General features: G+C 36.9%; 1 protein-coding gene across 18 annotated transcripts in view; it reads left to right on the top strand.

Annotated features, from left to right (window-relative positions):
- Positions 1–26,236, top strand: part of SOX6 (SRY-box transcription factor 6) — a 368,642-nt gene that overhangs the window by 274,623 nt on the left and 67,783 nt on the right. For 17 of the 18 annotated variants that reach the window (XM_015629858.2, XM_015629859.2, XM_033515151.1 and 14 more), the window contains 2 exons: positions 1,288–1,367; positions 25,395–25,544. In XM_015629858.2, coding sequence (XP_015485344.1) covers positions 1,288–1,367; positions 25,395–25,544 — 230 coding nt within the window. The remainder of the gene's footprint in view (positions 1–1,287; positions 1,368–25,394; positions 25,545–26,236) is intronic. The other variant, XM_015629865.3, reaches the window with a different exon arrangement.

Below are 26,236 nucleotides of genomic sequence, written 5' to 3'. Positions count from 1 at the left end.
TGTGCTCAATGGCCTGGTGAGGTATTATGGATATGATGCAAAGAGACCTTGTGGATTAGACATGTACAGTTTATTAAAAAAGTGGAACAACTGAACATTTTAACTGAGCTGGATACAGTAGAACTTCAGGTGGTAAAAATAAAGAGTTCGGAGGAATCTGGTGACTGCAAAGACTTCAGTTACTATTTTCTTGAGGGGGTTGACAAAAAAAAAATCTAGTTCTTGGACTGTCCTGATTATATTATACTGGATTTCTGTATTTTCCCTTATTGATACATTCTGCTTTCAGCATGGAAGAGTTTTTGTAAAATAGACTGATTATTGTAAAAATATCTAAAAAATGTCCAGCTTGTTAAAATGTAGCTTGCAGATAGTATATATCCCTGATTTTAAATAAGTAGCTTGAGCCAAAGTGATATTCCATTAAATCACAGTTTCTTATTCATCACTGTATTAATTTTTATATTACAGTTACACTCCTAAGCTATTTCAGCCCTCTTTCTTTCATTACATTAAGTAAGAGTCCAAATGGCACTGTGTGTTGCACATCTGTGGGAACACCCATAGATATGCCATAAAACATCATGTTACAATACTTAATCTGGAAATTTTACTGCCTGAATCTTCATGTAACTGAACACCTGTCTAATCTATTGACTTCAGTAGGCCCCCAGATCTAAGATAAAATTAAAATTGTATTTTAAGCTATATGTAAAGGTGATTTAATTTTTCCTCTATGAATACCTTGAAGGAATTGTCCCAAGACAGAGAACCGCAAAGCAAAACAAGAAACCTCAACCTGTGTTGAGCCGACTGTGTACCTGTCCCAAGAGCCACCTGACACTGAAAAGAAATTACCCTGCATTAAACAGATTAATATTTTTTTGGGCTATAACAGATTTATTTCTTTTAAGAAACATGTGGTGAAATCTATTTTTTTTCCTCTGGGAGCAACTGGGGTTTCCTGGGGTATCTTATCTGTGTGTCTGTGGTTGTAAGACCCATTTTGTGCCCAGGCTTCCACGCTTGATTTGAACATTAGCTTTTGAAAATGAAAATCACGAGTATCATATTTATGTTTTGCCAGGTTGCCTACCAGCTATCTGCTAACAAAAAAAGTTCCAAGGGAGCATGGCAAGTCCATGCCCAGCAAAGCCTTTTGTTTTTGCAGATGTTTAGGCTTAGAGGAGTGCTGTGGAGCACAGGCAATCCTAGGGCCTTGTTTCCACTTGTCTGCTGCTATTCTCTGCTCATTGTCTGAACCTGCACGCATTGTTCTCCCGACAGGTGATAACTACCCTGTGCAGTTCATTCCATCAACAATGGCAGCTGCTGCTGCTTCTGGACTCAGCCCTTTACAGCTCCAGGTATGTGCCAGAACAAAAAAATGTGGGATTGAAGCCAACGTTTTAGGGGAAAACTGCTAACCAGCTGTATGCTAAATAATAGCCTGAATGTTAAATAATTTTTGAGCACAGCCCAGGAGGATTAACACCTTACGTACTTACAATACAGCAAAGCGCAGCCAACCTTGATACTGTGAGTGAAAGACATTGTTCTGTGTTTTATATCAGCAGTTAATGGTATTTTTTTTATTTTTATGAACAGTTGATGGGAGATAAGTTGAAAGATCTTTTTGTACTTTATTTTCATGTGGTCGCTCCTCTGTAGCTGCCACGCACTGCCTATAATTGGAGCAGCCAGTGTATCCAAACAAAAGTGCATTTTTTTTTTCTTTTTTTTAACGGTGTGGTGCTGACAATCCAATAAATTGCAAACTCTTTTAGCTTGTGTATGTAGGTAATCTCAACCTTTCTGTACATTAAGCTGGGCAGGTGCCAAGCATGGTTAGGAGACTTAGTTTTGCCATTTATTTATTTTTGGCACATATAGAATGAAATGTTGTGAAAGAAAGAATTATGTGCCATATTATTAGCTAGCTTCTTGTGGCAAGAAGTTTTTAATTTCAGAAGAAAAGACACAACAATGTCATAAATAATGAAAAAACAGTCAAAAGCTTTCAGAGTTAAAATGTGTGGAAAGAAAGTGACAGTGAACATGAGAGGAAAGGCCATTAAAGATGCATGTAACTATTTGCAAGTAAACCTTTGAAACCCATATATGATTTAGGTTAGAATCGGGTTCAGAAGTAAAGTAGGAATAAATTGTGCCTAGAGTAGCAAAGTATTCCCATGCTAATATCTAAATATCTACTTTACTTACCTTTCTATGATTATGCTATTTTCCAGAGGCATCAAAGCAAATTAAAAATCCTTTCCTCTTTACCCTATGATGATATTCTTGACGAATTAACTTAGGATAAGTGAAAATAGGACCAGAACTTGTTCAGTGTCTGCTGTTCATTGGTGGTCCAGAGCTGACAAGAAAGACTCCTTGAGCTTAGGTCTGACCTAACCTAGAATCAACACTTGTAAAGAGAACACCTTGACTCTGCAGGCAAAGATCTCCGAAAAAGTTTTGGGTTGTAATAATGTGATGTTAAGACTGTACCTGGGACAGGATTGAAACCAGAGGGAAATTTCTCAAAAGGAAAAATGCAGGTATATTTTGAAAGTAAGTATTTGACTCCTTATTGAAGCAAAAGTCTCATTAACTTTAGTTGGGAAAATATGCAGAAATCAGCTTTGCAATTAGAGAGTGAATATTTGTGAATATTTTTGCTGCCTTTGAAATGCACTAAAACAAACAGTGAGTCTACACAGGACTGCAAGGCAGGAAAGGATGAAAACTGTTCAACTGTCAAAGAAATGGTATCTAAACCACAGACATTCCTGCTTCTTTTCTTTTACATGATCCATTTGTAATTTGACCCACATATATGCACATCAGACTTGATCTGAACCTGCAGCAATAATGCATTTTCATTAATTTGCAGAAATGATAGACTTAGTGATAAATATGAAGAGAACAATTAGAAAGAAAATAACCGGGAAAAATGTGTGCTAGTAAATTCAGAAACATTTAGGCTTGGGGGTCTGAATTTCCATTTAGATATATTTGCTGTAAAAGACTTTTTTGTTTGTTTGTTTCCCCCCCTTTCTATTTTGTTTGAATTTCATCTCTGTGGGATTTAAAAACCTTTAATGTTTCATGGTTATAAGAGCTTAAATAGCAGAGCACTTAACCTTCAACTGATACCTGCTCATCAGATTGTTAAAGTACCTGAACTAAATTTTATTTACTGCTACTATTAATTTTCTCTTTGTGTCAATTCTCCATGTTCTCTAAATGAGCACTTATTTGGGTGTGTGTGTGTTGGAGAGAATTTGTTGTTATACCTGATGTGTCATGAAGACTGTTACGGGTGCAGCATTTCAGCTCATTTCTCCATCTTCCCTTTCCCCTTCTTTCTCCGTTCTGCTTCCTTTCTGCCATGCACTCCACCCACTTATTTATTTACATGAATGCTGTGACCATGGTCTCTGAGTATTTCCCAAGTGCTTAAAAATACTGATCACAAAACTAATCTTTGTTCCTTTCAGCCAGTGGGAGAAATAGCTAATTTATTTGCAGGTTTGGTTTTGTTTCTACATGTGTGTGTAATATCCACGTTTGAAGAACCTGGGGAGAGGAAGCTATGTCAAGTAAAAGAGTTTTGCAGTAGCTCTAACATTTCAATTTTACAAGGGCATTATTATTAATTCCAAAATTATTTTCTATAATCTGTATCCAGCTAAGGAAATTCTGCCAGCTTCAATCTTGTAATCTCTCTTTTTTTTATACTTATGTTTTCTTTTATTTGGATGATCATGCTGCAGGTAGGAGGTAGCAACAAATTTGTGTTCTCATTTTCCTGTGTGTTAGGGCAACTTCTATGCAAGCTCTGAATCTAATGGCACAGAGAATAATTTTTTACCAAGTACATCATGTAATGGTAGCAATTATTTAACAGACGATGTTTCTCCAGTAGGCAATTGCTAATTAATAATTTTTCTGTCTTATTCAAGCTATTATCACATTGTTATCAGAATTTACTTTCTCCGAATTCTATATTTGTGTTCAGCAGTGGATTATGTATCTCCAAGAGCTCAAAAAAACCTTTACTGGAATCATATACAGACGTTTCTCAAGTAACTAGTTTGACTTTCATGTGTCATGCATTAAAAAAAAAAAAAGGGAAAAAAAGAGCTCTCCTTCAGCAACAGACCAGTTTTACCCATCCTCTTTTTAGATTTTTTATCACATTGATCAGCTCATGGTAAGTACCATTAATATTCAGTTGTAGCTTTCATTATACTGAAGTGAAATAGTAACTACCACACTTTTATGCCAGTCCAAGTTTCTGAATTTGTGGCTTGCTCTGCTTTGGATTGATGCCAGATAGTTTCTTTTGATCTGTATACTGATCTCATGAAGGTGTCTTTGACAATGTGGTTGACAAAAAGACTTAGAACTCTGTGTTCCATACTTCCCATTGACATCTCAGTCCCATCTCACCAGTTTCCTCAACAAATCAGCCAAAAATTTAAATAATATGCATGATAGGACCAAGCCTTGTTAGGACTCTTGGCATAACACCTAGAACAGTTCTCTACATATAGTCTGATCAGAAAAAATAAGGTATTTCTGTTCACCCCTCAAGCCTCAAACAACTGTGAGTGATTAATTTTCAGAATTAGTACCAAACACACCCATGGCATAGTGGTGTGTGAAACAGTTCTATATCTTTATGTAACAAAAGCTTCGTGCTTTAATTAATCAGTATGAGCTGTAAACCCTGTTGATAATTTTCCTTTTGCTCCTCTTCACAAATACCTTCTCTGCAGTTTCCCCCCTTTCCCATTTCCCTGAAGTTTTTCTCAAATTGTCAAATGGTTTCACTGATACTAACTGATCCTAGAGATGCATGGCCAGCAGTCTTCCCAAATGATGAGTGGACCTGGTCATGAAACAGGTTTTTTTTTACATGCTGCTGGTAGCAGTAACCTAGTTACTGGGAAGTCACCAGTGGTGGCAGATGTGGCACCTGTATGTCCTTTCTGTCAAACAAGGAATGTTACTATGTGCCCTTTAGTATCTAAAAAACACCCCTGCCTTCATTCTTACATATTTCTACAAAGCTGTCTAGGAGATAAATAAGGAAGTGTTGCAACTCTCTCAACCACGACTGATAAACTGTTGATAGAAATGGAAGCATTACAATGATGCTAGCTGGAGTTATTCCTAAACAAAGTGAGCTCTAGGGAAAAAAAAAGCAAAACAAAAAAGCTTTCGTTCGTAACTCTTTTCCCAAACTATTTGTGTAATTTGTCCTTCAGAATTTATCGCTTATAACACTAATGAACCTTGGCGAATCTTAACTACAGTTGCAGCTGTGTTCTTGAAACCTGAAGTTTTTGTAACACAGTTAATAAAAATAGAGAAAATTTTAACTAAACACATATTTGCCTATGTGTTTCATATTTTCTTTTCTGCCCTCCCATCTTATCCCACTCCTCCATACTCTCTTCTAGTTGCAGACAAAGTAAATGACCTTTTTTTTATACTGCTGGGTGCAGATCCAGTGTACTGCTGAAGCATTGCATAGCCTGCCTCAGGGGCACAATATTAGTAGAGGGAAGGCCAAAGAATGCTATTTTTAGTTGAACAGTTCAGCAGATGGAGGCATGAATACTCATATATCTGAAGGTTGAGGGGCTTGAACCATTAATTTTGATAATGTATTTAACCCTGGGAACAATCAGAAACTGTAACTCCAAGGTTACAATGCTTTTGACCTTTAGAGAACAGAGGGCATTTGGTACAGTAAACAATATATTACATTTCTACTTATTCCAATTCTCTCACACGTATAAATTTCAGGGCATAGTTGACATTTGCTTTCCTCAGCTATTTTAGTGCTGGTCCTCAAAGTAAGTCAAGAAGAATGTGCAGGAAAGAGGCCAATGTAATGCGACAGTCATGTAAATATGGCCTTTAAATAGCTAAGTTGTTAAATGTGGCCCTTTATGAAGAAATATTATTCTCAGATACCAGAATCTGAGTGACTTATTATTTCAATGAAGAAACTGTTTTGGTGGATGGCTGCTCTTACAGAGTTTCCTCTGTATGTTGTAATCTTAACACGATTTTTCAGCAGGGCTAATGTGATCTGATAGTGAGAGCTCACACTGGAGGTGATTTGGTGCCACTCTGGTACCACATCATGCAAAGTGATGTACCTGCCTTATGTCTTACTAAATGATGCATGCTCCTCTTCAACAAATATAGCAGTTAAATATCACGCAGCTTAAGTATTTCTAATTAAAATATCTCCATGTGTCAGCATATTGGTAATGTATTATTTTAATCCATTTATTTTGTTTATGAAACAGTGACATATGTTTAGATTGTGAAATATATGAGCCTTAAAAATCACTTTATTGAAGAAAATTAATTTCTACAATGCTGTCTCAGTAATGTGTTCACTCACCCAGTCAGTCACTTGCAGGGCTGCCAGTCTTAATGTTGGTTAGACACAGTTTAACAGTTTTATCTGACATAACACTCTCAGATATAGGCAATAATAAATTTTTCAAATGCAAAAAACCATGGATTTTTCCATTTTCTTTCTTTCTTCCTTTTTTTTTTTTTTCCTTTTTTTAAGGCAGCAAAGAATGGGGATGGGGTAAATATGAGAGACATTTGGTGAGACCAATAAAAATTAAAACCAGCTAGTTACATTTTCAAAGTTAGACACTGTAATTTGTTCGTCAGCAGGTAGATGTTTGGGTCAGCACTGTGACTGAGTGACTGTCAGCAGAAATTCCTATAAGACAAGTAATTTCCCTCAATGTATTACTGACAGATTGCTCACTTCTTCGAATCACTAGAGAAAACAAACTTAATATTGTTACAGGCAGAGTTTCTGTCTTCATTAGCCTTATAGAATGATTTTATTCATTCAAAGACTACTGAGCTCTAGGAGGACATATTTTAACAGAATGTTCCTTATTATGATACAGTGAATAGTGGTCTAAATTAAGGGCATGGTGTGTACAAATTTCAGAATATGGAAGTAGTAAATTACACATTTTGGTCCTTTTCTTATGTAGAAATTTAGGTTGTAGCAGAGAGAGGAGAGAGGTCGAAAGAAGATTTTATTAAGGTTCTGAGAGACCAAGCACACCTTTTAATGGAGATAAAATTAAAATTATGCCAACCTTGCAATACTAAGGAAAATTTAATTAAAATCAATGAAATAGTTATACTTGTGCCTCTCCCTACTTGAATGTTTATGTCTCTGTATGTAATATCTGTGTTATCAAGTTGAATTATATCAGTGGCAGTATCAATGAAAATGATGTCATGGAGTCAATATTTTACCATATGACCTCCTTTCTGTGCAGAATTTCTTAGTCCTCCATCTTTTCTTACTCCTAATCTTCAGCCCTGAATTATCTGGCAATGTGATTTTCATCAGGAAAGGACAGCCCATTAAAAAGTCTCTTTTTGCAGTAAAATATCACTTAGGATGAATTTTTTCCCCAGGAGGATTTTCCTAGCTCTACCAGTAATATCACAGGGAAAAAGAGTCTCCCTCTTCTCTTCTGGCTGGCAAAAATGGACAGACAAACAAATAGAGCCATTAGCTAGAGTAATCAGCCTGGTACAGCAGCATTGCAGCTACAAGATCCTTTTCTCACCCATTTCATACCCTGCACCTCCAAAAACTGCTTTAAGCAGCATGTCTTTGTTACACTCCTTGCTTACTGGAAGAGTGTCATGTTATTTTATAAAAAATGTATAGCAGTGTTTAAGAAAGAGGCTCTTCCTATAGTCTGTAGCAGTTCTAGGCAAACCCAGGTCCATTCCTGGGCTGGTGTTTCCTCCCAGTGCAGGAAGGACAGGGCTACCAGCCTGTCACCCAGCCTGGCACAGCTCTTTTTCTGTTCCCTTCAGATGCCCAACCCCTCCTCCACCTTGGGAAAGGCTCCTGTCCTGCTCCTGCTCTCCCAAGAGGAAAAACTTTTCAATCTGGCAGCTAGGGATCAGGCTCCTGGCATGATTCCCACCTTTTGCACCCTTAGATCTCACCAAGCTGGACAGCTGCCTTCCACACCCATATGCTGCTCCAGGGAGAATTTACCATTGAGATCCTAAGTGGCACAGACATCAACTCACTTATCAGGGAATTTGTATGTTTAAAAGTATATCATGCTTATAGCCTGGATGGCAGGAGGTTTCCTGCATCTCTTCAGTCTATATCAAGGCAGAAGCAGGAGCCCAAGTGACTGGGACAGGCTGAGCCCCCAGCGTCAACAAGATGTTCTTGCTGCCTTAACTACTGGCTGCCCCTTGCTGAAAGCCCAGGCTCTATTTTAAAATCATTGTGCTTTGCAAAGCTGCCTCCCTGGGGTATGTATTCACTCAGAAGCCAGTAAGAAGCAAATAAGTTACTGCTGCATTTACTGACAGAGCACCAGAGGCACCAGTACTACAGAGTGCCATCAGGGGATGAGCACATTTTTTAAAGCTCTTTTAAAACTGTGGCATCCCTTTGGGGAATAGGCTGACTGTGAGGCATACTCTGAGCTGGCAGTTGGATTCCTTCAAGCTTTCTAGAAATGTATATGGTGTGTGCCTTACAGGAATTAGCTGCGAGTGAATATGTTTCTGGAATTTTATTATACTTCTGATAACCATAGAGCAAGCTGCTTAATTTGGCTACAAATTACAAACATGAAGGATTTTTTGTTGTGACAGTGTTAACATGTTTGGTTGTTTAGGAGCTAAGCAGGAACCAGATTAAAGACAAAAATGTCTTTTAAGTTTGGTTTATGCACAAAGGAAAATAATACACACCACTATTATCATTCCATCCTGACTAATTGCTAGAGAAAATGAAAACTTAATAACTCACTTTCATCTGAACTAAAAGTTCTAAGAACAAGGGTGGTTTAAATTAGAGCTTCTATGTGTAAACTAACACACGTGTGTGCTCAAAGGAAGCAGAATAATTCTCTTAAGGATGCTTGGATGGAAAAGATACCATCACCTGCTTTATTTCTGAGGGTCTTTGATTAGAAGAGCATATGCCCTCCCACTGACCCAGTTCAAAACAATAGGGAAATTCATAGAAGATGAGATAAAACTCCTCAAACCAGTGTGTAGATAATTCTATCACCAAGTTGAAGAGGCTTTATGGTGAAATGGTGTGGCCTTCAGTGCACTGCTTTTTTAAAATACGTTTGGTCTGTGATGTTTTTAGAATCCATATGAGGAACAAGAAAAGTGTCCTAACTAGAAAGTATTGGATTCATCTGTCTATTCCTAAAACTCAGCATGAAGGCTACATATGGCTGGAGGCACACCAGAAGGTTTGCATGTCAGTCCTGAAAAAGAGACGGGAGGGAGGAGCATCTTCAGGCGTACAAGATAAAAACACATCATGCTTAAATTTCAGTATTAAGGAATTATTTTAGACTTAAAAGAATCTTTCACATAATCTAGTGAAGTAAACATAATAGGGCATGTGTTTTTGTGTTGGGCATGAATTATAACAAAGCATGAGAACAAATGGAATTTCAGGTGTAGGAATAGTGACAGTGTGTTGTCAGGTCCACTGGCATTTTTGGAAGTGAAGCGAGAAATCAAAGAGGCAAAGTCCTTTCAATGCAGTTGAGTCATTTGTGCTACACTCTAGATACAGAAAAAGACACCAGATTTAACCAGTTCACAGTGTTATTTAATAACACTTCTCTGAACTGTCCAGGGTAATTCATCCAGTACAGGCCCTCTCTTCTGCTGCTGTCCTCAACACCTAGGGGAGGGTTGTTCAGTCCTCATAACCTATTCACCCCAGTCCCAGCACTGCTGCTGAAGTATCATCACACCCACCGCAGTTCAGAAAGCACAGCAATCTTATGCCATATTCACATTTACTGGTGTAAAATACATCATCTTCCAATGAATTTATAATAGTAAGTTCCCAGTTACCTGGTTTTGAGGTGCAAATGTGATTTTTTTTCTTAGATGTAATTTTTATAAGCCCATTTGAATATGTTTTGCATAATTTTGTATGTACTTCCTATAAGGAAATTATTTAATTTTCCTTGAAGGTGCATGAAAGTTCAAAATATACGGTAAAAGATCAGTGTGAGTGATCTGCTAAGCAACCTGTAAAGCACAATTATTTCTAATGCTTTAAAATACCTGTAAGCAGGGCTTGTTTTCTGCTTCACAAAGAAAACATTTCACTGTTTTCTGCATTTAAATATACATTTTAACTATGTTGACTTATCAGGTAACGCAGCAGGCTGAACAGGGACAAACCATTTTTAATGGTATGTTAATTGAGTGGGATGCTAGAGATGCACCTGAGTGACTTTTTTTCCCAGATGTGCCCCAGCTGACTGATAAAGCTTCTCCTGATCAGCAGAGCCAGTATATATTTATTATATCCCCGTCTTCTGTCCATTTTTGCTAGTGAAAATTGTAGAATGGCTGCAAGCTACCATATGAACTGTCGCTCTTAAAAAAGTAAGGAAACATTGCAGTTTCAAATCCCAAGCAGCACTTTCAAATATTCAGCTCTTAAATGTAGAGTTGCCTCGGCATCTTCTCACAAGATGGGGATTGAGGTGTGGGAATTGAGAGAGGCAGTTTAAACAGGATTCTTCCTTTTTCCTGACTTGCACCCGTTTATTGAGGCAACAGTGTCTTGTTATTCTGTCATGGGAGCACATAGGAATTTAATTGTAGAACTTTTGCCTCTCAGTGTGCTTAGCAGTGGTGAGAGAGCCTTCAGTTTCCTTGCTCTGTGCCTGTACAGTTCTGCAAAGAAAATACTGCAATTGTCATGTTTGACAATTTCTCCCTCTGGATGGTCAGAGAGTGAATGAACCCACCAATCTAGGAAAGATTTTATGAGATCTATCTAGAGAAAGTTTGTTGCCCCTTATTTTTTTTTCCCGTGTTCTGATTTCCTTTTTTCTTGCTTATGCCTCAGTTGTACTGTGTGCCACCAGGGTGCCAGACCTAGGATGTGTACACTAGAAGCAGCAATTGCACAAGCATCTCCCATAGGATTAGAAGAATAATTATATTTTTAGACCACTTCATCTAAGATTGTCTACATTACTGGCAGTCGTACCAGTGACATGGATATGTGCTCACTAGGAAACTCATTCACCAACTCATTTCACACAGCTCAACAAGCAGTTACTCATAATTGCTTGTAATCCTGCTGACATGAGACTGAATGAAACTCCTGACTTTTCTCACAAAGCCCATCTATGTGTTAACATTTTTTGAAAGAAATACCAGAAATTCTGAAATGCAAAATTTGATAAGCTTTGATAGCTATCATCCCTTCAGCAAACTTACTGTAATTAATTGCTCTTCCATCATTTAATTTTTTTCTCCCCTTATCATGGGGGTCCTCCTTTTTACTGTAGCTTTAGTGCAGAAGATATTTCCATAGGTAAAGTGCGTGAAACTATCTGAATTTGTGAGGTAGCTGCTTTTCATATAGATCTCTCACATATATTGTTAAAAATACTTCATATTAGCAGTAAGGAATAAAACCCAGATTTTAAAGGAAGATCTTCTGAAAGAATACCAGAAAACATTTTAAATTCTTTTTATGAGTAATCTGATTTCCAGTGTCACCAGAGAAGGTAATACTAGGATAGCATAAAGTGAATGAAAACACCTGTGTTCTGATGCAACCATCTGGTTATATTTTTTGTATTTTTCTGATAGATCTGGTTATATTTTACTTTAAGTAAGTACCACTTATTCAGTTCCTTTGGCTATAAGAGAAGGAGTTTAAAACACCAGAGCCTTTGTTTGCAGGTATTTTTGGAGCCATGCTGCTTAGTCCTTGCTTGCTTTCCTAGGTGAGCTCGTTAGTCTGTAACCTTTAGTTCCATCCTCAATTTTTATAAGGAGGAATTTATGCTACAAAAATGCCAATAGAAAATTAGAATAGTAGCAAACATAGACAAATCATATACAGATTTATCTTTAACATTTCACATTTTTTTCTTGAAAAACATTATCTGCTAGAAACTTGAAATTACTTTTTTAAGCAAATGCAGTTGTCCTATGCTCTGACTGGCTTTCTGCCAAAGGTATCTAAGCAGAGTTTGCCACAGTTATTTTGTAAAATAAAAAATGTTGACGATTTTTTGCAAATTTTCAAGATGTGTAGTACAAAATATAATCTGGGAGAACAACATAGATAAGGCTGTTGTGTTTTTTCCTGTGCATGGTAAATAACAGGAAAATTGTGATCAAAAAGTAGCATATCAGTCATCTGACAGCAGTAATGAAGGAATGAAAATCTTTGTGCTTAAGAGACAGGTTTTACTGGTGTTTCTCTTATCCTCCTGCAGAGGAAATGGCTCTAGCTATTTGATGAAGTATTTTTTTCTTTATATTCACAATATTTTATTAGAACAATGGTTTTATTAATGCCCCCATTCATCTGTACTATGACTACCTGATGGTTGTATTCAGATGTACCTAGTTTAAGTGCTGTGGTATTGCAGCAGCAGTGGATCCATTTCAAGAGGAGCACAGGGAAGATGGTGACTTGTTCAGGTGAACGGAGGGTGGGAGTGTTTTAATGGAAGGCTTGAGGGATGATTCCTCCTTCCTGTGTCCAGATGCCCACACCATGCCAAGGTGGGGCAGAGCAGTATTCACTGCCTCTCACCCTCTGTGCTCCTGAGGTGAGCAATGTCCCCAGGCTGGCCAGGGAAAGGGTGAGCTGGGAGGCTGCGCTGTGAGAGTGCAGGACTCCTGGTTTAACAGCCTCTCATTAGGTCCTTCTCTAGAGAAAAAATACAGCAGGAAAAAAAGAGGCACTCTCAGTTTGGGCTTTGATCTTGCTTTCATAAACAACTCAAAGAATTTGCATGGGAGCAGGCAACTATTCCATTATTGTCACTAGCAAAAGTACAAGAGAATAGATACACAAAGTGGACGAGATGAGAACAGTTAGCACTCCTTTATTCCTTGTCAGAACTTAATCTAGATCAACTAAAATGTTTGCTGTTTTTGTCATGCCTCAAGATAAAATGTCAATGTTTACATACGCCTTTCTTTTAGACAAAATATGCTTATTGTTTTTTAGCCCCTGAGTTCTAGCTATAGGAAATTATAAATATGTAAGAGATGCCTAATTTTGTCTCACTTTCAAGTTGTGTTTTTGGCTGGGTTTTTTTTTCTGTTTTTTTTTTTTTTTTTTTTTTAATAAAGAGCAGTGGCTATAACCACAACAAGCACTTTGTGTTACATGCTTCTGTGCTTTTCCTTATTTTTGTCCTTTTCTACACCATAAAGAATTGAACCACAGTGAAGTTAGTGAGATTAGACGCTAATGTGTTATGGGCTGTTGCCCCACTAGGGGGAAAAATGCTAAGGATATGCTGTGTATAAAGTGTTTGTTGTTTTTTTTTTTTTTATAAGTATCACATTGTCCTTGATATTTGCTTGATACAGAGTTTTTTAGGGATATGTACAGTGAGCTGTGCAACTGCAGCATTTCACTCCTGGCTTCCCTCACTCCCCTATTTTGTGCGGCCGCCTCCGTGTATCTGGCAGGTTGTACGCCAGCCGATGAAACAGATGTTTGGGCCATACTGGAATGGAGTGGCATGCTGCATCAGGACCTGGATATTCCTCTTGACATCTGGATGCTGCTGGGCTGGGAAGCCTGCTTTAGGCCAGGAGGCTGGAGGAGCCTTGTGGCAGTAAACATAGGGTCCTCGCTGCGCTTTAAGCGATTAGTGCACTGGAGCAGCAATAATGCTGAATTATCGCTTGGTTGCGTTCTTCTAAGGAATCTTGGGACAAAGGGATAGTCAAGGAGGAGTATTTACGGTACAGTCATGTTCAGAAAGACAAGACTAATTGCCATGTGTTAAAAAGCTTGCTTTCAACCGATAGTAAAATTGTTATGAACACTTTAGGAAACTTCTTTACAAAGCAGCAAACAAATAGCTTGCACAAAAGCCTCCCTTTTTAATTTAAAATCACTAAGATGAAAAAACGACAATTTCAGCTACTTTCCAATTTCATGCTCTAGTCAAATTGTAGGGAACAGACAGAAAAAATGTGACTGAATACATGAAATTGTAGGTAAACTAATGTGCATGCCCACTAGAGACAAAAATGTGAACTTCTAATAGCTGCAGGGAAGAATATTAGGTATGGAAGCTGTCTGACTTATGCATCGACTCTTTATAGTTTCACTTTATCAAGTCGAAAATTCTGCTGTATGTGCTGCTACAGCCTAAATTGTCTGCTGCTATAGTTTCCTTTATGATGTGTGTTATTTAAACACAATAGACATTGTATATTGCATGGAAATAGGTGTTTAATGATGAGTGATTACTGGCTGTTGGATAAAATAGCATTTAGCATGGTTTTCCCCCTCCCTGCTCCCAGTAAATTTTTTACTGTTAAGACCAATGTGTTTAAACAAGGGCCTTCCCAAACAGAATACAGCTTTTTGGGGAGCATGAGTTAATATTTGAAGAAGACCAGTTTGTTGCTCTCATTTAACCTCCAGTATACTGAAGGGGTTATATTTAATTAACACTGGCTAAAAACCTGACCTAAGAGGCAACCAAAAGTGATTGAAGTGCATTTTCAGATCTAGGCTGTAATCTGTTGGGATAGGAATAATAATAATAATAATAAAAAAAAATAAATTAGAAAGTACTATTTACTGAAATTCTTTCTAACTAAGCTGTATTTCAATGGGCCATTTAATGCTCAGATGGACAAAGGTATTACTTCAGTCATTGAATTGTATCAAACCCTTTCTCAGAGGCCCAGTTTAAAAACTCTACAGGAAAAGTGGCTTAGCATCATATTCTCAGAAGACCAACACTCAGTCTGTTTGGAAAGGGGAAAAAGAAAAAATAAAAAGAGTGAAATGAGGTGTGACACAGCCGCCAAGTCAGTGAGGATTTTTGCTGCTCCTTCCAGTCAGTGGCTTAGCAGGGGAATTGTTCTTCAGAAAGTAAGAGCTCCATATTGGCACAGAAGGCCTTCAATTCTGTATATATGTTTTAAAATTTCATTTTGTTTTGTTTTGTTTATTTGAGTGTTTTGGTAGCTGTTACTCTGTTGCCCCTGTCAGCTTTTGGCCAACCTTTTGTTCTTTTCTGACATGGCAGAAACTTAGTTTTCTCACTAGGGAACTGAGGATCAGTACCTATACTTTACAGGGTTAGTTTTTTGAATCAGTAACACTGGAAAAAATTGAAAGTCTGATTTAAATATCACACTCTCTGATGCTGTGAGATGAGTAGTCACTTTCTTTCAATAGATGTATCTAATGTTATGTATATTCTATGGTAGTACAAAATTTCTAATGTACTGTCTGAACTTTAGTTGTGTAAAAATTTCAGGATATATTTATATATTTTTTTTATCAGAAAGTGAACTTTTCTTTCACTATTTCCATACTTTCACAGAAAATTTCCAGCAGCTTCATATGTTGATGGGGTGACATCCTGAAAACTTGTCAAGGTGCTGTAAAACATCAGCTTTACTTCCAAAGGGGAAACAAACACAATATTACAGAGACAACTGCCAGGTGCCTAATTATGTACATTGTCTTAGCCACTTGCGGTGATTGATAATTTATTTCAGCTCTAAGCATTCTTTCTTGGCTGTGTCCACAGCTTTACAGTAAATAGGTTGTGAACAGGCAGTTGCTGAGCGATTGTATTTAATTGTCATAATTCAATGAAATCAAAGCCATTTGATTTCCGAGGGCCATGATCTCAGGGATGATGCCTGCATGAGAGATCCTGCATTCAGGCAGCAAAGCAGAAAGAGCTGTTTTGATGGCCATTTCTAATTCATTGTGTCAAAGCAGGAGGAGGTCAAAAGAACAAGAAATTCAGTTTGCAAATGAAACAGAAGTGATCTTAAGAGCACCTTAATGCACATATGCCTGAAGGCAAGTTAGTTCTTTATTGCACTGGTGCATGTATTTTAAGTCTATAGAATTTCTCCAAATTTACATGACTGTAACTGAGAGCAACTTTCTGGCTGGATTTCTGTTCTGTCAGGCCAGGGTGAGAAAAAGGTGGGGATAGGAAAAAGTGAGTAAGGCTCTAAACATGGATCTTGCTGCAGGTGTCTTCTCATTCCACATTCTTTCCTTGTGTTTTTGGGTGGTTTTTTTGGTTTGGGTGGGTTGTTGTTCCTTTTTTTATTATTTTTTTTTTAATGAGGATTTTTGTTGTAGTTGTTTTTCGGTTTGTTTTGGGGTTTTGGTTATTTATTTATTTATTTATTTAGTTAGTTAGTTAGTTAGTTAGTTAGTTAGTTTTCCCACCCAGAACATCAGCATGACCCTTGGGGATGAAAAGTATTATCTGTAATCCCTTTATTTTATAAAAGGCAATGTTAATAACTTTTAACAAAATCCTGATAAAATATTAATTTTGTCTTCACTTTACATTTCCCCTCACATTATAAATTTAAGTAGATATTTTATAGCTGACAATACCTATTCAGGCTCCCCGCATATTATGATGAATGAACCCAAACTTAAAATAATAGTGCAGGAAACACAACATGCAGGAATAAGTTATGGACAAAAAGATCTATCATTTCTTCAGAGCACATGCCAATGTGGTTTGTTAGTCCATTCATATTTTGAGCAGGACCTATTGTATGTGCTGTGGGGCTCCTCTCTTAAGTAAGGCAAATTTTCTTCTTCAAAAGATAAAACAAGAAATGAAAATCTATGAAGGATAGATATGTTTTGGCTAATTATTTTCCTCAGAAGAAGTCTGGGTCTTTGTCACTGACTTATTATACAGATCCTCTTAACATCTGTCCAGCAGACTGTGCACTTTATTAACAGACAAGAGACCCACCAGATTTAGAGCCTGCTGGGTGCGTCTTCATCTTCACAGCTGTGGATTAACTCAGACTTTCCAGAAGAGGACAACCATATGGGATAATTGGTGTCATTGGGTAGCTAAAAAAAAAAAGAAGAAACAAATGTCGTCCAAACACAATCCACTGTTTTTACAGCCACAATTACTAGTCTGTTTAAGAAATAAGAAAGGCAGCATTACACTAAAAAAAGAAAATCTATTCATATCTGTGTGGGAACCTAATCAGGCTCTTGTTTCCAATGACGATGGCTCCACAGTCACACCAGGTCTGCAACAAGAATGCTCCTTTTGTGTGCCGATAATGTGGAAGCGATAAAATTTCCTATAAGAGACATATGTGTTTACATCATGAGATGTGTTATTTGACAAAACGCTTTGTTCTCTGCATATTTTCCACGCAGAGTTTCATGCTGGGTTGTTTTGCTGGAAAGCTTTGATTAGCTAGAATTAGTTGCTGAAGTAAAATAGACACTTTTGTTTTATGAGTCCTCTTGCTGAGCTGTAAATTATAGTAAAACATATGAGGAGTGACAGAAAGAAGTGCTGATTTGAACCTCTGACCCATGATCGGCATAAAAACATAAGATAACTCTTTCAGAGGACTACTGAGAGCCATAAATATTCCATGGTCCACTTAAAGTTAGGCTCTTTTAACAAAATAAAGCTGTTATTTTGCAGTACTACAACAATTCATGCTGCAGTATCTGAAATGTGGAGAGATTATTTTATTTTTGGTTTGGGCTGGCCATTAGTCACAGCAGGGCAGCAGAAGAGATGAGAGTGATTTTTCTTTTTCTGAACCAGTACAATGAATTTGTGGTCAGTGAAAGGAGTTGGGACTGGCAGACACTCAGTGGTAGAATTAGGTAACTGTTACTTTGCTGCTTGAGAGTAAAGCAATATAGGCATGTGTCTCTCCTAAGGAGACTGGAACTGAGGGGAAATTAGGGCCACATAAAGTTTTCCCTTGACATAATATACAATAGCAACTGACAGACACTAAAATTACTGGTGTTAATAGTTAAAAAAGTAAAAAGTAAACTAGCCAAGAGCTCTGAAGTGAATGAATATGAATAATTGGTAAAATCATTAGGTAGGAAAGAATGTTTTTCAATGCACAGATAAATGTAAAGGGAAAACTGAATACTTCTGACTGTGACTACAAAATGTATTATTTGTATTTTCACAAATACAGTTAGTTTGTTTGCACATACTGGGTTTTAATAAATCGGAGAGCACATTAGTCAGCAAGCGCATAAATAATCACGGCAACAATCTTTGTTATTATGACATTAGTTATGATAATTCATTAGCTGCCTGTTTGTGTTGCACCTCTGTGCCTTTTTGCAGAGGTATTTGGTGTGTTAGGGGAAGATGTAGAGAATATTCACATTAATACTGAGCAGACTCTGCAGGAGAGTGACCTATGGGTGTTTAAAATTGGAATGTTATGTCCACTATGGATACATTAGACATGAGAAAACAGGGAAATAAAAATGGTGCTGCTACAAGAAAACTATGCACATCTCTATGATGCTTGGATTCTGTAGAGGGCCAGAAGTATTCTCAATAATTATTACTTTTTATTTATCATGCTTCCAAATTAGACATTTTTTCATTTTACAATTTCATGTAGCTGTGTTTGATCAATACACTTTCAGATATACCCATGTTGAGCCAAATAAGTCTCAGTTATTCAGCATAAAATTCTCAGTTAAGTTGATCCATACTTGTTGTTTCTTAAATACTAAGCTATTTATTATCTGTGTAGTGGCACACGAGAAAATGAGAGTCTGGCCCACAGTCCTAAAAGGTCTGTAAAACTCACCTTATTTCTTAGGTATTTTTCTTAGGCGTTTTTCTTAGATAAACTGAGGAAATTCTTCTGAGACATCTACATTTCATAATCCTAAATTCATAAAATACTCCGTTTTATCAGGTAACAGAAACAAAAGGAAACATACAGTTTTGACATAAAATATTCAGTCTTGAAGGGATCCTCTTTTTTTCAGCAAAAGCTTTGATTTTTCCAGGTTTTAAATTTTTAAATTCAGCTAAGTGTTGCTTTCATGTGTATATACACTTTCTTTACAATTTTGTGTTCACCTTTCCTACTCTTCCTCCTCCTCCTTTTGTGCAGAGAGTTCTGCTAGGACACAGATGCTGAACCTTGGAAGGTGTTTTTCTGGTGATGGCATCTGGCTCCTTGGCAGACTCCACAGGCCGTAGCTGCCTTCGAGTTGCCCCTGGGTTTGTCACATGGTTAAGCTGCCGATGGGTTACTTAGGCTGTCTGGTGATTCTGGATGTTGTTTTCTGTTAGGCCACCTTTCATTCTGAGCATCTACATAGGAAGAATCTTAAAAGAAAGAGAAAAGCAATCCTTACATGTGGTGGGGACTATTTTATTCTTTTTTTTTTATTATTTTTTTAATACTTATATATGTACATAAGCCTATAATCCCATTTCTTACCTTGGTGCTGTAGTAGAGCACTTAGCTGCAGTGTTAGTCACAACATATTTGGTGCAAAATACACGTCAATACAAAAAAAAAATAATTATATTTATATACAAAAATGGGATGGAATGAGTACAGTTAACATCACTTTAGAAGTAGTTCTTGCACTTAGATTAAGATGTGTCTGAAATTTTTGAGTAGGATATTCATGCTTCTAAACTGCTTTCTGAAAAGGTTGCCTTTCCGGAACTGCAGAGGGTTATACCAGTGACACTGGGATCAGGTCAGCACTTAAACTTTATTTCCATAGTTCCACATATTATCTGTGACACCCAAAACATGGGTGTGAACACTAATCTGTTCTTCCTTCAAACAAAAGAAAAACGTTTTCAATCTGAAAGTCTCTTTCCTTTAATCTATTTGACGTTTTTTTCAAGCACCACTACACCAATAATTGAAAAGAAGCAGTCCCACTGAAGGTGCGTTTTTTTTTTTTTTTTTTTTTCAGTAGCTTCCTTTCAGAAATATGTGCTGGAAATAGTAAAGATGTTTCTGGTTTTGGTGAACTTGTAAAAATCCTTTGTCATCAGATAGTGCTAAGTATTATTATTACATATTATGTACTTGGAAGAAAAATGCTGGTATTATAGCTTTGCAATGCTACTTACTAAATATACTATGGAAAAAATAACTGCATTACCTCTTGTACTGCAGGATTTCAACAGCACTTGCAGTCACTCCTTAGAGTTTTTCATCTTTAGAAACCAAATTACTCATTGTCTAAATAGCTGAACTTTCATCTCTATAAATAAGATATTTCAGCTTTGCACAATTCATTTAAAATGCTGACAAATAAGGATTCTCACTTGATTCTCAGTAGCTTTATTGTTCAGTTTCATTTACTGTAGCAAATGTATTTGTTGAAGATGTAACATAGGGCTTCCATTTTTAGTAATGGAAAACTTCAGAATTAATCAGAGTTCATAAAATTTTGCATTTTTCCTGAGAAAAGAAAATAAAAGGGTGAAAGATCCTAGAACAGATCCCTTCTTTTTACTTCAAGCAAGCCACCTTCTACTGAAACTCTTTGTGATGCATCTTCCAAGTACACCCATTGCATTTTGTTGCGCTAGGCCAGCCCTCATCACCCACACTTTGATTATCTGCTCCACTGAGTATTACAACCACCCTTTTCCTTATCTCCATGTTTCACACATGGCTTTCTTATAGTTTCTTTAGAATTCCGCTGCAAAAATAACATCTGAATTATATCCCCACAGCTGTGACCAATGTTCCCTCACCAGAGTCAGCTGAAATGTCTCTAGCCCTTGCCTTCCTGTTCCTGTATGTATGAGTTCAACTGGTCTCACCACTTTCTCCCTGAGATTGTACATCTAAAGAAACTCCCTCTCTTACTCTTTATTTAAGTGTCTTCTCAAAACCAATTTTTCACCAGGGCCTGTCCTTGACAAGGCCATGGTAAAAGGGTTATGATGTGGATGTGACACTTTGGGGACATGGTTTAGTGGGTGAACATGGCAGGGCAAGGCTAATGATTGGACTTGATGGTCTTAAAGATTGTTTAAACTTTAGTGATTCTATGCCTCGTTCTGTTTCCCTCACCATGTGCCACTTCTGTAACATTTAAATCTCAGAATTCTAAACTCTTATTTATTCTTTTAGACACAAATGATGCAGCCTAAGAGATAAGTATGAATATTCCTGCTGCAAAAAATGGGAAAATATCTGATGCATAGAAAGCTTTGCTCTGTTCTTATTTGCCATGCTCAGTGTCATTTGGCAGAGAATGTGTCCAGGAATGCCATAGATCTATGTGCAAGAGAAAAGTGATAGGGAAAGGGGCTTGAGCTAATGAAAGAGTTTTGATTATTGAAAGCTAGCTGAAAAAACTAGATGAAAAAATACTGAAACTTTTGAGAGCAATGAGTGAGCCTAAGGCCTTTGTCTTTTGGCAAGGCCTGAATGAATGCTGGCAGTAAAGGCAATTATGCTTCTGTGTTATGAAAATATCTCACAAAGGCATTTTGAAACTTAGATGGCATTAGAAAAGGTTTTACCATTTGGATCAGTCAAGATGGTCTATTATTAGTTCATAGATTTTTAGATAAATTCTAGATCGTTGATGTTACTTTTTATAAGAAAAGTGAAATTGAAATAATTAATCAGATTCTGTAGGCAATTTCTGAAGCAGAAAACACCATCACCATCACAACAGGATTATTATTTTTGTTTTTTATTCAATTCTTCTTGACTAGTTATAGCTCTAAGCTCTAACAAAGGCTTAGTGTGAGCTCTGCCATTTCCAGGTAAAAAAATCAGTATGCGCTTGTGATGTTCTGAACTCTCCTACTTGCTTGAAATTTTTTTAAAGTAGATGAGCATCATTCAGACTCATGGTGACCTCCAACTTTCATAAATTCCCCTCAGATTTTAGTTGATTACAGATGGAATAGAGTTTTAGTAACAAGTGCTGATGTCTGAGAACCTGTAAGTTCATAGGTGCTTAAATGTGAGACTCAACTTGCCATTGCCCTGAGACTTGTGGCATTTTGAAATCCCACCCTTCGGTGTCAAATCTGACATCAGAAGAAGCCTGGTTCTGAAAATTGCAAAACTGCATCCTTGTTTATACACCTTAAGTAAACTGGGATTGAAAATTGTTAACAATTTCAGGAGCACTGAGGAATCAAAATCAGCATTATTTTTATTTAGATGCTGGGAACTGGATTATAAGAATCTAACTTTGTGACCTCTGAGAACAAAATAAAAAATCGGCTATATATTTTTAAGGCTTCTTAAAACAATCATGAATATTTGATATTTTTGAATATCTGATTTTTGACCAAGAGCCTCCTGAGTCAGTGGTTAGCATTAGGATTATAAAATGCACTTTTTATATGATAGTAATAGATCAAAAATAAGATATGTTTTAGTGTTTACGGTATTTTGATTTTTTACTTGTGAAATTGTTTGTAAGTAAGAATTTAACTTGAAAATAATTCCATTGAATCTTTTGCTTTTGATCTTTAGAAGCCAAGAGTCAACATTCATTCAATGTTTGGGTTTTATTCCTCTCCTCAATCTTGCAAATAAAAGCTTCACAATCTGACCATCTCTATGTGAGGTCCTAAATTGCCATTTTGGTCCAGAGCAGTGGTATTTGCAAAAATAGCCTTTTTTTCCCCTGCAATGATGGCATGCACATATTTTTCCACACTGGCCAGCTCCCCATACAAACTGGTATTTAAAACTTATACAGCTTTCCAGTCCACACAGCAATGTTACTAGTGCTGATGTGAATTCTTGCAGTATTTGTACTTGCTTGCAGAACAGCTTTGTTTTAAGCAAAGCAGAAAGCCAATTACTGTTACTTATTTATACATTTACTGTATTTACTCTATCTATGTTTTAAAATAAATTTTTAGAAATGCTAGGTTAAGCCAGTACTAAGACCTCGGAATAACCGAGGTATCATTTATATATGTATACAGACATATAAATGACAAAATTTCTTTTATTCTGTCTTCCCTTAGAAACATTTCTCCCTGACAGGACTTGCAGTACAGCCAATACAGCCCTCAACACCCTGGGAGGGGTGTGGTGAAAAATTCTAATTTTATTCTACTTTTCCAGTTTGCATATCCAAAATCAAGCAGTTTCTTAAACAGTCACTAGAACAGCTCACTTTTCTTGCTGTTAATCCTCAACATGCTGAGGGTGTTTCTGTTACTGGTCCTGGTGGGACTCAGGTGACCAGCAACTCCTGTTCTGACTGGTGTCATGTGTCTCTATCTTTGCATTGATCTTGAAATATCTCTTCAAGAAATTTTCGAGGGGAAATGGTAGGGATAGGTCTTTAGTATTTATCTCTGTTTCTTGCCAGGCAGCTCTACTGTAAATTAGAATAAATTCTTCCCAAGCTAAATTGTGGGGTTTTTTGTGGGTTCTTTTTTTTTTTTTTTTTTTTTTTTTACTGTGATGGTAACACGTAAGAGATCTCCCTGTCTTTATGATTTTTGACCCACGAGCTTTTCCATCTTATTTTCTCCCCTATCCTGCTGAAGTGGGGAAAGAATAGACTGACTGACTGGACAACTGTCAGGCAGCCTAAGTCAACCCAGCACACTATTTTAATTGCCACAATTGACAATCAAGTTTTATCTTCTATAAAAAATGGAATATTGTAGAAAGAATAACTTATACCCTGTATTTTTGTGCCCTAATGGCTTACCTGAGAAGGAAATTCTTTTGAACTTTAGTTGATAAAATTGAGTTGATTTTTACACAAGTTGATTTTTACACATTTCTTTCACACTCTTGAAAGTTCAACACACCAAGCACAAAAGTTTCAGTCTTCTTTTAGTAAAGTATAAGTAATGTTCTTCAGATAGTTGAAGAATAAGTTAAATTTATTAAAAAAAAAAAAAGGAAAAGTATTTATAGACAAACCACAGAATACTGAGAAAACACTTATAATAGTTGGATTTTGTCTTTAAATTGCATTCAAGTTTATTGTGTTATCTTTTTCATAGTGCAGTGCCTGAGTATTCCAGATCTGAGAATGTACAGGATTTCAAAAGTTTGTGAAATGTGCTTTTTACTCTAAGTAGATCATCCTATTAAGCAAGCAAAGGTTGACCTCAAGAATATTCTAGAAGGGATAAGATCGCATTAGTGGGGGAGAAAAAAACACCTACTGTTATATGAAAGGCTTCATTTTCATTGTCCAGGACATCACCAATAGCTGGAAATTTTTTTCTATTTTCAATCTTTTCCTTCTAGAATAGGAAAAAACCTGGTACCTTAGCCAAACTATTTAAACACCACTAATTTCTAAACATCAAACTGTGGTCCTTTTGCAGTTCCCGTGTGGTACCAAAAAGGGGTGGAAACAAACAAACAAAAAACACTTTTTATTTGTCACCCTGAGCTGTGACTCTGCTTCTCCCTCCTGCATTTGTCTCACCACGAAGTCACTGAACTTACAGTATTGTGTAACTTTCATTTCTGTGGGGGCTTGTTATACTAGAAAAATTGTTCCAAAGAAAGCAACAATTATGACATAAGCACATCTGGCTCTTGCAAATTATTCTTTATTAAGCTTTCATTTAATTACATGTGCTGAAAGGTCTGCGTTCGATTACTGTAATTTTTTTTTTTATTTGTCTATCTGAATGATAATAATGTTGGAAATTACATACAAACCACCTGGCTTTTTTTCTCACTAATATGGCTAAGTTTATGTAGATCTATGTGTAGAAGAGGGATTAGGATCTTCCCTGTTCATGGCAGAAGAATTATTCATGATACTAATTCAAGGTGAGGGCTTAAGTTTGGTGACTGGAAAGAAATTGAACCAAATTGATTTTGTTCAGTAAACACTTTTTACTGGTTGGGATTGTTTATTTTAATATAAAAGTCTATGTTTCACTTAAACTTTTTGAAAAGTTCCACTAGAGTTATTAGTGTACTTTCACCACTATTTACAGGAACTTTAATTCATTATTAGCATTTATAGAAGATATATCCCTGTACAGAGAAATTGAGATATACCTTGTTGGCTATTTGAACTTTGTCTTTTGGTAGGAAGCTATTCTTGTGGCAGCTCCCAGTAAAGCTTCTGGAATTAGTGGTTAATTTTTTGCGAAGAACAGAAAGACCTGGATTAATAGTGTTTCTGACAGGGGCTTATACCTCCTTTTCATAAAAAGCCTTATAATTTTACCAGTTTTGTTTTTAATATTCAGGCACAGTATAATTTTTTGCTCAACAGCATGACCACCATTAGAAAGAGGGAAAAAAAAAGAAAACAAGAAAAATCAGCAAAAGTCAAATGAAGAAAAAAGATATTGTTGTTTGGGAGTTTTCCCAACTGTTTTTTTCTCTTTTTTGCAAATAACAGAAAGTGAAGCCACAAACAAGAGCTGAAAAAGATCCTTTATGAGAAGAAATACCAGTGGGGGAAAAAAAAAAGTACATTTACAGCTTTCTTTAGGAATATTGCAGGAATATATGTATATCTTCTTGTCTTCCAGCAACTGTATGCAGCTCAGCTGGCAAGCATGCAAGTTTCTCCTGGAGCCAAAATGCCATCTACTCCACAGCCACCAAATACAACAGGGGCACTTTCACCCACTGGGATGAAAAATGAGAAGAGAGGGACCAGCCCGGTAACTCAAGTTAAGGTATTTTTTGTAAAGAAAAAAGCTGGTGTTTGAGAAGGACAGTAAAATCAATGATGTCTGTAACTGTTTTACAGTTGGAAGTTGAACCACGGTACAGTTCTTCAATATTCAAACAAGAAGTTCCATTTTAGTGCTGTATTATCAGTATAGAAAAGGGAAGAGAAAGCATTCACTTGTTTCCAAAAACACCAGGCGTCCCTCTTCCTACCAGAGGCAGCACAACAGATTCATCAGTAAAATGTGATATTTTCAAGATTTCAGTTTGTAATCTGGTAACACGCATAAATGGCATCCATTTCATGAATTGTTTCACGTTGTGCTCTTGAGTACCTTGAAATATGCTGCTGGCTTATATTGTTAGGGTAAGAGAGAGACTGTAGAGCTTCTAATTATTTCACAAATCTCTAGCTGTACTTAATTCTACAATTTTGGAAAAGCCTCCTTTAAAAATAATATGTAATACAGGGCTCTGGGGAAAACATTGTGTCGCTGCAGATTGATTTGACTTTTGCTGATTTCACACAGCTGCTGACAACCGCGCTGCTCCTCGCTGGTTTTGCGCCATTGCCGAGTGCTTGTGCCTGCTTATTCTCACTAGCTTGGAACCAGGCAGCTACAACATGGCATTTGCCAGGAGCCTGGGATGAGCGCTGTGAAACCCGTGGAGCAGCCTTTGAGTGGGACTGCCTGCC

Source organism: Parus major, chromosome 5 (assembly GCF_001522545.3).
Source record: "Parus major isolate Abel chromosome 5, Parus_major1.1, whole genome shotgun sequence".
NCBI classification, from domain to species: Eukaryota; Metazoa; Chordata; class Aves; order Passeriformes; family Paridae; genus Parus; species Parus major.
This window is presented reverse-complemented; position numbering and strand designations above follow the sequence as displayed.